An 11795-nucleotide genomic window follows, 5' to 3' on the forward strand; every position below is an offset into this window, starting at 1 on the left:
TGGTTGGATCTCCTTGCTGTCCAAGGACTCTCAAGAGTCTTCTCCAACACCACAGTTCAAAAGCATCAATTCTTCAGGACTCAGCTTTCTTTATAGTCTAACTCTCACATCCATACATGACTATTGGAAAAAACACAGCTTTGACTAGACAGACTTTTGTTGGTAAAGTAACGTCTCTGTTTTTTAATATGCTGTCTAGGTTGGTCATAGCTTTTCTTTCAAGGAGCAAGCATCTTTTAATTTCATGACTGCAGTCACCACCCACAGTGATCCTGGAGCCCCAAAAAATAAAGTGTCTCACTGTTTCCATTATTTCCCCATCTATTTCCCATGAAGTGATGGGACTGGATGCCAGGATCTTAGTTTTGAGAATGTTGAGTTTTAAGCCAACTTTTTCACTCTCCTCTTTCATCAAGAGGCTCTTTAGTTCTTCACTTTCTGCCATAAGGGTGGTGTCATCTGCGTATCTGATGTTATTGATATTTCTCCTGGCAATCTTGATTCCAGCTTGTGCTTCATTCAGCCTGGCATTTCTTATGATGTACTCTGCATATAAGTTAAATAAGCAGGGTGACAATATACAGCCTTGATGTACTCCTTTCCTGATTTGGAACCAGTCTGCTGTTCCATGTCCAATTCTAACTGTTGCTTCTTGACCCGCATACTGATTTCTCAGGAGCAGCAAACTCCAGCTCACCGGCAACAAGGAGCAGAACGATGTGGTGGAGGAAGATGGTGGAGTAGAAGGAGGTACACTCATCTTCTCCTGTGAGAATGCCAAAATTACAACTCGCTGCTGAACAATCATCGACTGGAAAATGTTGGATCCGACCACAAAAAGATACCCCACATCCAAGGACAAAGAAGAAGCCCCAGCAAGACAGTCAGAGGGGCGAAACTGCATTCAGAATCAAACCCCATACCCGCCAGAGACACTCAGAGGGTTCAAACAAACCTTGTGTGCACCAGGACCCAGAGACTCCACAGAGATTGAGCCAGAACTGTGTTTGAGCGTCTCCTGCAGAGGTACGGTCAGCAGTGGCCTGCCTCAGAGGCAGGGGCTCTGGGTGCAGCAGACCTGGGTATGACATAAGCCCTCAGCCATCAGAACTTAATAGGGCTGGGGAAACAGACTCTTAGAGAGCACAAAGAAAACCTTGTGTGCACCAGGACCCAGGAGAAAGGACCAGTGACTGCAAAAGAGACTGACACAGACTTGCCCGTGAGTGTCCAGGAGTCACCAGCAGAGGCATGGGTTGGCGGTGGCCTGCTGCAGGGTTGGGGGTATGCAGTGCAGCAGTGCATGCATGGGACCTTTTGAAGGAGGTCGCCATTATCTTCATTACCTCCACTATAGTTTGGCCTCAGGTCAAACAACAGGGAGGGAACACAGCCCTGCCTATCAACAGAAATTTGGGTTAAAGATTTACTGAGCACGGCCCCGCTCATCAGAACAAGACCTAGTTTCCCCTCAGTCAGTCTATCCCATTAGGGAGCTTCCATAAGCTTCTTATCCTTATCCATCAGAGAGCCAAGAGAATTAAAATCACAATCACAGAAAACTAATCAAACTGATCTCATGGACCACAGCCCTGTCTAACTCAATGAAACTATGAGGAGCCATGCCTTGTAGGGCCATCCAAGACAGACAGGTCGTGATGGAGAGTTCTGACAAAATGTGGTCCACTGGAGAAGGGAATAGCAAACCACTTATTATTCTTGCCTTGAGAACCCCATGGACAGTACAAAAAGGCAAAAAGATAGGACACTGAAAGATGAACTCCCCAGGTCGGTAGGTGTCCAATATGCTACTGTGCAGGGAGCTGCCCGTGAGAATGGGGTCCTTTGTCTGAAGGACACAGCTCTGGGAGCTGCCTCAGTCCTTGAGGGTTTGCTTACAAACATGGCTCTCTGTCCCGCCACCCCAGAGATTAGGCGATTATTTACTGCAGACACCTGGAGTTCTGGACAAACTTCTCACGCACAGGGAAATGTTATCTGGTGTAAGAAATAATAACAGGGTGCCATTCCCATGCTCTCAAGATTTCTTGTGACTTTTTGTAAGATGTATAGGTCAACCAAGAAAAAAGTTAACTGTCTTTTGTCTTTCTCACGCTCTCCTGTATAAATATACGATGCTGAATAAAGTCGTGGTCAGACCGCTTCCCTTTGTGGAGCCGTGTCTGAAACTCTGGACCCCATCTTTGTTGTAGTATTCTTTGCTGTAGTATTCTTTCTCAGCCACGCCGTGCACGTTCTCGGGACCTGATCGACTTTGCCGGCTGGCTCCGGCACTACTGGAGATCAGTAGAGAAATAAGTTCAGAAAGAATGAAGAGACAGAGCCAAAGCTAAAACAACATCCAGTTGTGGATGTGACTGGTGATGGAAGTAAAGTCTGATGCTGTAAAGAACAATACTGCATAGAAACCTGGAATGTTAGGTCCATGAATCAAGGCAAGTTGGAAATGGTCAAACAGGAGATGGCAAGAGTGAACATCTACATTTTAGAAATCAGTGAACTAAAATGGACTGGAATAGGTGAACTTAACTCAGATGACCATTATATCTACTACTGTGGGCAAGAATCCCTGAGAAGAAATGGAGTAGCCATCATAGTCAACAAAAGAGTCCAAATTGTAGTACTTGGATGCAATCTCAAAAACAACAGAATAATCTGTTCATTTCCAAGGCAAACCATTCAATATTACAGTAATCCAAGTTTATGCCCCAACCAATAATTTTTATTATAATGTCCCTTAATATTATACTTAAATAATAGAGACGTAAAACTAAGTAGGTATAAACTACTTATGTTCAAGGTACTTATAAAGTTATAAAACCAATCTTTTAATTTATAAGTTAAATAGAAGACTATAAAGCCAATAAAACTTAAATTAACATTATTTGAATATGATGAACATTACTGTTTTGCTTAAACTAAATCTTTGTTCACTTCATCAATATGGTACTAACAGGAAATAGCCTATTGAGTTTAGTATTCCTATACCAACTGATATTGGTGAAAACTGAACTCTCTCACCGATTTCCTTTACTCAAACTACTATAAACTACTATCTGTTGTTGCCATTGTATTATTACTTGTTTTTCGCCTGACACGTATGTTGATACACAGTAAATTTATCCCTTTCTTTTCTTATGAAACCATGACAATTAGAATTAATATTATTCAGTGCCAACACGATTTTAAGTTGACACACAAAGTTGGTTCCAATAACTGAGTGGCCATGAGACAGAATGTCAGATGATCCAGAGCAGACCTATCATTCTATTTTATATTTCTGAAAAGAAAATTTTAAAATTCTTGCAGACAGTTCAAAGTCTAGCCCTTTCCCACCATTTATTCTAGTAAACACCTAAATTCTTTTAACAGAAAGTAGTATTAGCCACTTCACAATCAAAAATAAAAGCTAAATAACTGAAGAATAAGTGTGATCAAAGTACAAATCAATTAAACTTTGAAAAAATCTTCAACTTCACTCATAATAGAGAAATGCATATCAAATTTATATTAAGAGATTATTTCTCAGCTATCCAATAGGCAAAAAGAAAAAACTGACAACACATATCTACTGATTAGGCCATAGGGGAAAAAGATTCACACATCACTTACCAATTCTTGTAATCTAAGAAATCCAGGTAAAAGGTTTGCTTCCATATCTCTTAGATACTCGGCTTTATCCAGAACCTTGTTTAAAAAACCACAGTGTCAAAATCAATTTTAAAAGTCCTTTCACAAAACATTTACATAATTCAAGATTTGAACCTTCCATGTTAAAAAATGTGACATGAATTAATATTTTAAAGAGTATTAAAATTTATGGAAGACATTTCAAATAGGTCAATAAGTCTACTAACATGTTTTAACCCAAATTTTAGAGAATAAGTCATAATTACACTTAAAAAGGTTTTAAAGATAAACTGTCAAAAAGACAGTGAATTAGGATGTTAAGGACCTTTTCTTATAAGTATACAGGAAATAAAACTACATGCATTTTTATGTCACTTAATAAAAGATAAATGTCTACCACATACCAATAATTACAAAGCTTTCTGACCCGAGAGATAGAAGAAAATTCTAAATTTCAATATGTAAAACTTTACTTGCTTGAACTTTGTAAATGCATGCTAAACCCTTTAGCTAGAAAACCAAACATGTGAAGAAAGATTAAATTTTTGTTCAGTGTTATGATAATACTACTGGGATTATAATTATAATCATTTACATTAGGAATAAAATTAAAATTCAGAAAATATAATATTATTTCCCTGAATAATCCAAAATGTTTTATATCTGTTTTGCTGATTAATAGGCAGCTTGAAACAATGTACGAGAGTAATCAACTTAAGATATTTCATTCCTAATTCATTTAGACAAAATAAAGCTAAAGTTATTTACTGCTAAAAAGAAACAAATTAGTTTCTCAACTATGTATTCTCAATATGCAATTTTCCCATCAATTTCCATTTAAAACTCTCTAATACAGCACACAGATTAATTCAAATAAATTGGTCCATTTGTATGCCCATTTTAATTCAAAACACAAAGCTGAAGCAGTAATAGTTCATTCTTCTAACTTAATATAATTAACCCATTGTAATTAATGGTTTGATAGTATTTTAATAAATGATACTTCTTTAAAAGCAATTATCAAATAACTAATACTCAAAGAAGTTAAAATTTTAATTCAAATTCAAACATTTTTAAAAGTAATTTACATGAAAGTAATCTAATAGACTTGATTTGTAAGGATGTTTACTAACTAGAAAACATTCTCAAACATCTTTCTGCATTATTTCCTAAGTGCTGAAGCTTACCAATTCATATATTAAATAACTGCATATTCTACAAAATTACTCTAAATGTTCTACACTAAACACCTAGAAACTTTTTCACCTTTAATGTTTAGTCATCTAACAAACAACACTGAATGCCTACACTGATCCATGAGGCCTGAAAAAGGAGTTGGGTCCTACTGATTCCTCATGGCTCCTCACAGAATGTTGATCCCTCCTCCTCCCTGAAGACACAGCTTTGAAACTCTACCTGTTGGAGTTATCCAACACTCTGGGGTCTTTCCTCCTTGTTCTTTAAATGTTACAGTTTCTGACTATCATGTTTCTAACATAACTCCTATATTTTTTGCATATTTAAAAATCTACATAAATGACTTCCTTCTGATATGGTAGACTATTTATTTTCTTAAATCCCTCTCTCCTCCAATGATCTTGTCGCCTATCCTACCCAGTGAAAGATCAACTTATATTCTGTATCACTGGCTTTTGAAGTGTGATCTGTAGGCCCCTTTAAGGTGAGGGCAGGGGGGTGTGCTGTTTCTGATCCTCTATCAGGAGGTTGGTGAGGTCAAAACTATTTTCATAATAATACTAAAATTTTATATGCCTTCTTCTACCATGGTGATATTTGTACTAATGTTAAAAAGAAGCAACTGTGGGTTAAATTTAAGTAGCCTTAGCATAAATCAAGGTAATGGTGCCAAACTATTCTAGCAGTTGTTAATTCTTTACTATGTACTTACTCTAAGATGGAGCAGATGTACTTTTTCCTATTCCTCCTAAGTTAAATTAAGAATCTTGAGTATTACACACAAAACAAATAAGGCTCTGAAAGGTGGAAAGAAGGCAAACTAGCTAGGGACCTCAGGACCAGAAGAATGACAACTCACTTCGGAGGGTGAATTGTCTAAGTTATTTTCTTGCCTCATGTGTAGAGCTGAAGAAGCCTACAACACAGAAAGGCCAAGGAGAAGAGACCAAAAGCACTCCAACAAAAGCCTACTTTTTCTAGTCAAAGGTCCAAGAAAGGAGAAGCCTAGAGAGACTTCCAAGACTATTCACTATCTAAGTTTTATTTGTACATCAATGATACCTTCTGTCTCCTAATTTCTTCACTAACTCAATACTGGAACACCACAGTACTCAGTCACTGGACTCAACACTTTTCTAACTCTGCTGGTGACCTAATCCTATATTGCGGCTTCAAGTATATGCTCAGAAACCCAAAATGGTATTTCCATGTTGGACCTCTTTTGACCTCAGACACCAAGTGTTCAAGTGCCAACTCAACATCTCTACTTGGACTTTACATGCCCAAAACCAAATTCCTCAGGACTTTTCCCCTCAGCAAGACCCCACCTGCTGTAGTTTTCTTCACTCAGATCATGACAAGGTCATTCCTTCAGCTGCACAAAAACTTCGTAACTAGTTGTATCAGTTTCCTAGGGCTGCCATAACAAAATAAGGCAAACAGAGTGGTTTAAGAGAAACTTATTATCTCACAGTTGTGGAGGCTGTAACTATCAGATCAAGCAAGGCCATGCTTTCTGTGAAGGTGCTAGAGAAGGAGGTGTATCAGGTCTCTCTTCTAGCTCCTGATAATTCCTTGCCTTGTGGCAACATACTAAAGTATGTGGCATTCTCCCTGTGTGCATGCCTGTCTCTACATTTCTTCTTTTTCACTAGGACATCAGTCATATTGGATGAGGGGCCCAATCTTCTAGTATGACCTCAATTTAACTAGAACCACAATGATCTCATTTACAAATAAGGTCATATTTTGAGGTTCTAGGGGCTAGAACTTCAACATACTTTTTGGAGGAAACTTCAACAACTTCTCGGAGGAAACAAATCAACCCATAACACTAGTCTGCATGCTTCTATCTTGTACTTTTTCTTTCTCAGCATTACCCCTCTCCCCTCTTTCTTAACTAATCCAGCCAAAATGGCCTTCTTGATACTCCAATCTCTGTATGCTCACATAAATCTCTCTGCTTGGAATACTCCTTTTTTTTTTTAAGATATTTTCATGGCTTGCCCCTTACTTCCGTCCAGTTTCAGGTCTGTTATCATTATCTCAGTGAGATCTTCTCTGCCCTTCTCACTTAGAAAATAACTATTCCCCCCACCCCCCACCCCCACAGCTGATTCTGCCTTACTCTAATGTACCACATCCAACATACTACATATTAACTTGCTTATTATCTACCTTTTCCAATTAGATTATAAGCCCCAAGTGGGCGAAGACTCTTTTGTCCCTGTTCTATCTCCAGTATCTAAAACAGTGCCTGGGATATTTGCATAAATAAATGAACAAAATTAAAAAGTGGAAGGAACTGTTTTATACATTTAAGAAGATGTAAGAAGGCATAAAACTTAGTTCTTTCAATGAGTTTATAACTTAGCTGCTATGAAACGGTATTATATTAAAATTTAATTTCAATTTCAGAGATAATCATTTTTAAAGTAAGATTAAAGTATTATAAAAAATTCACTAACATAAAGCACATTATATACTTTCAGTTGTCTGCTAATTATTTTCAAATTGATCTAACAAGTTAAACTCAAACTAAGTCAATCTAAAATCAAATGATTCATCTTCCCCAGACGTACCCCATACACAATTGACAAATTTGACCTTTGCTGTCTCTTACATTTATTCTTTTCTGCATTTTCTACCCCAACTCTAATCCAGGCCCAAATTGCCTCTAATGAAAACAGTTACAAGAGCCTCAAAAGAGTCTAGCCTACGTCTTTCAATTCCCTCCAATCTATCTATTCAACATGCCTTCAGAGCAATTTTCCTAAAGCATGTTTGTTGCTCTACATCTTCCTCTCACTGAATAGGAAACGAAATAAGGCACATTAGTATGGTTTTCAAGACACTCCATGATCTACCCCTCCCACTTTTCTAGTCTTCTTTGTCTTCCCTCATATTTTATAACCCACAAAGACCAGAGTATTTGGTATTCCCTAGGCTCCATTCCCATCTACATGCCTTTGCCTAATTCCCTCCATCTGAAATTTCTCTTCTTTATTTTCTTTCTACTAACACCCTAATCATATTTTTAGCTCCATCTCAGATGTTATCACCTTATAAGGCTGTACCAGATGTACCTGGATCAGTGCTTTGCCTATCAATGTTATCACTAATCACATTCTACATGTAGTCATATATGAGTATATCATAACTCTTCTACTAAAACTGAAGCTCCCTTTAGATAAGAACTACATCTATAGACTCATAGACATAGAAAACAAACCAGTGGTTACCAGTGGGCACAGGGAATGAGGAAGGGGCAACATAAGGGCAGAAGATTAAGAGGTACAAACTACTACATATAAAATAAATAAGCTACAAGGATACATTGTAGAGCACAGAAAATATAGTGAATGTTTTATAATAACTATAAATGGAGTCAGTTCAGTTCAATCGCTCAGTTGTGCCCAACTCCTTTCGACCCCATGAATCGCAGCACGCCAGGCCTCCCTGTCCGAATCAATGTTTCAGGTGTACTACACTGTACACCTGAAACATATATTATATTGCACATCAACTATACATACCTCAATTGAAAAACTATACCTCAGTTTAAAAAAAGAAATATATCAAACAGTTTTTATATCACATAAGCACCTTATACAATGCACTGTACCTAACAGATCTCAAAAAAAAAAAAAAAAATGGAAACTGATTTCATAGATCAGTTTTCAAGTAAGAGATGATATAATGAAATTAAATTACTTACAATATATACAGTCTGATCCTTGAGATTTTCAGCTTCAGTTATTCGTTTAAATAAGCGAACAAAGTCATTAAATATTTCACAGGTTATGTGAGTAGAACATTCACTCTCTGAAGAACTAAGATGATTCAATTTGTTTAAAATTTGTTCCAAAAGCAGTCTCAAGGTAAAGCACTCAACACAATTCACAAAGACATGTGGAAGCTGAAAACAAAAACAAAAAGTGTAAATACAAAACATACAAACACAATAATGGCTTTGCTCATATCCCGTTTGCCCTTCTAAATCTGTACCCCACCATTCTCCAAACTGCTCTGTGCCCCGCGAGGTTGACCACTACAGACTGCATCGCTCAGACTCTAGTTTTTCTGGATCTAGTGGATTCAGTCAATGGGAAGAACCAGGAGACAGACGAAGAATGGTGAGAGAAAAAAACTGAGTATTCCCTTGACTCCCTCTCCCATCCCTCAGTGGCCCAGAGCTTGACAGAGGCCCCATCTTCTCCTAAAGGCTGAGATGGGCAGGCCCTTGTCACAGATTACACCTCTTGCTGGGGCCTTTACACTTCCTTCTGATGGTCCATTTAAGTCTGAGGGAGCTACAGGCTCTCAGCACATCACCATCCCTTACTGGTTCCCTTAATATTTCTTCAACCTTTGTAAAACAGTCCCTCCATTAAACTCACTTCAATTATTTGAGTTTTCATTTGTTTCCAACAGGGATTCAAAGAAAACTTGTAATTTCTTCTAAAGAATTCATAAAAAGAACCCCAAGGACACGTGAATGTTAAAATTCTTAGTAAGAATTTATTTATAATTTTAAGATAATATTTTTAATGATGGACACACCTAGATTTAAGAAAATGCTAATTAAGAGTTAGAAACCACAGTAATCCACCTGTGAGGATTGAGAATGAACTTTTCATTTAAAGAACTACCAAAATGGAAGTTAACTCCAGAAGCAATGAAGAAACAAAAGACTTACAAATATAGTCTGTTCTCAAAATGAAATCACAAAGCAGTACTGATCGCTCAGAGGCATGGCACCTGTAACTATTTGTGGTCTTCCCTGGTGGCTCAGTGGTAAAGAACCCACCTGACAATGCAGGAGAGGCAGGTTCAATCCCTGGGTTGAAAAGATCCCCTGACTAAGGAAATGGCAACCCACTCCAGTATTCTTGCCTGGAAAATTCCATGGAGTGAGGAGCCTGGCAGGCTACAGTCCATGGGGTCCCAAAAGAGTCAGACACGACTTAGTGACTAAACAACATAACCAGTTTTAGTGATGCTCTATAAATCTCACACAATAAAGATTTTCTTTTCCAGAGGAACACTATAAGGCTACAATATATTTACCTAGGCACAATTTCACCAGCATTTTCTGAACATCCTTTACCCCCACTCCTTTATGAACTAGAGTCCACACTATCTCTGTTATGAGTAACTGTCTTGCTTACTGCTATCTGTGTGCCATCTATGGCCTTTAACGGCAACATATCCTAAACGTCTCTTTGTAAATTTGTATGAAAAGTCGTGATAATCATCATTTATTACAATGATCAACTAGCAGCAAAAATCATGATACATTAAAAAATGAAATACAGTCCTTAAATATGGAACTTTTGTATTAAATTTTCATGCTTTTATTCAAAATACATTGTTTTTGGACACCTCCTACAGGGACTTACAAACACAAATGCCTGAGCCAGGACCGTGCACACTCAAGGGTAGGACAGGTGGAGAGAATGAGTGTAAGAAAGTGATTCCAAGCAGAGGGAGCAGGGTATGCCCAGGGTTCAAAGTAAGAAACAGCAAGAACTGTCAATACTCCAGTATGCCACACAAAACACACAAACTGTGAGCTAAAGTTGGGACCAGGAATAGCAAACAACAGTCTTTTGATATATAAAGCTGTATGAGAACACAGCCAAGTCCATTCAGATAGATACTGTCCACAGCTGCTTTCTTACTGAGGAGGAGTTGAGAGGTAGTAATAGAAAGTACCTGGCCCACAAGTCTAAAATATTTACTATCTGGCCATTAAAGAAAAAGTTTGCCCATCCCTGGTTTAGGATACGAAATGAGGTGTGGCAATAATCATGAGTAATAGCATCTAACCTCTACTGAGTGCTTACTATACACTAAGTATTGTGGTAAGTACTTGTCATATATTAACTCACTAAATTCTCACAAAAATTCCAAATGTCGTCGCTATTAGCCCCACTTTTCAGATGGGGAGAGCACTAAGGGGTGAACCTAGAAGAGGAACATGAGCCTGCTAGATTCTGTCTCAAATTCTTAGGCATTACATTATGAAAGATAAACTGAATTCAGCTCACGAAGGGTCTTATATACCAAGCAAAACACCTGAACATTTTGCTGAAGATCTTATTTAAGATTTTCATGGACTAGCTGCAGGGTGAAGAACAGACTGCTCTTAGAAAACTGTTGTGGAAATAAACGAAACAAACACAATAAATGAAACTCAGCAGCAATGGCTATGATTAAAGCTACACGGAGTCAAGATATTAATGACACAGAATCCACAGAACACATTTACTGTTCAATTTACTGACAGAGTGAGGACAAAGAAAAGATTAAAAAATAAATTAGACAAACGTAAGTTTAAACTAAACATCTCCCAGATCCCTTCCATTTCTAGGAGTCTACAAATAAAAATCAATTAACACTGAGCTTGGGGTAATCTTACCTCTAAACTTCTCAACAAAGTTTGTGTTACATAGGTCTTTCCACTGGCAGTATGTCCATAAATAAAAATAGACGGAAAGCTGAAATGATGTCTCTAGGGGAAAAAAGGCAAATATCAATCTGCACACACAAAACATAAAATAAACATTTATCAACTTCTGAAAAAGTTTTACATGATAAATTAATCCAAATTTTTTCAATAGTGAGCATTTAGTGAATTCATCATTACACTTTAAACTTACTTAAATTCAACTCTGCTTTTTCTCAAAATTCCTGGAAAAATCATATTTGGCCTATGTTTTATACATGACATTACTTTCTCTCTCTCTCTCTATATATATGCTGCTGCTAAGTCACTTCAGTCGTGTCCGACTCTGTGCGACCCCATAGAGGGCAGCCCACCAGGCTCCCCCGTCCCTGGGATTCTCCAGGCAAGAACACTGGAGTGGGTTGCCATTTCCTTCTCCAATGCATGAAAGTGAAAAGTCAAAGTGAAGTCGCTCAGTCGTGTCCCTGACTCTTAT

General features: G+C 37.8%; 1 protein-coding gene across 1 annotated transcript in view; it reads right to left on the reverse strand.

Annotated features, from left to right (window-relative positions):
* The window catches only part of ORC5 (origin recognition complex, subunit 5), an 88395-nt gene that overhangs the window by 72881 nt on the left and 3719 nt on the right, over positions 1-11795 (reverse strand). The window contains exons 2-4 of the mRNA XM_010842283.1: positions 11273-11365; positions 8567-8767; positions 3634-3708 (exon numbers count right to left, since the gene is read on the reverse strand). Of these exons, the coding sequence (XP_010840585.1) occupies positions 3634-3708; positions 8567-8767; positions 11273-11365 (369 nt within the window). The remainder of the gene's footprint in view (positions 1-3633; positions 3709-8566; positions 8768-11272; positions 11366-11795) is intronic.

This window comes from Bison bison, unplaced genomic scaffold, assembly GCF_000754665.1.
Source record: "Bison bison bison isolate TAMUID 2011002044 unplaced genomic scaffold, Bison_UMD1.0 scf7180017864175, whole genome shotgun sequence".
Classification (NCBI taxonomy): domain Eukaryota; kingdom Metazoa; phylum Chordata; class Mammalia; order Artiodactyla; family Bovidae; genus Bison; species Bison bison.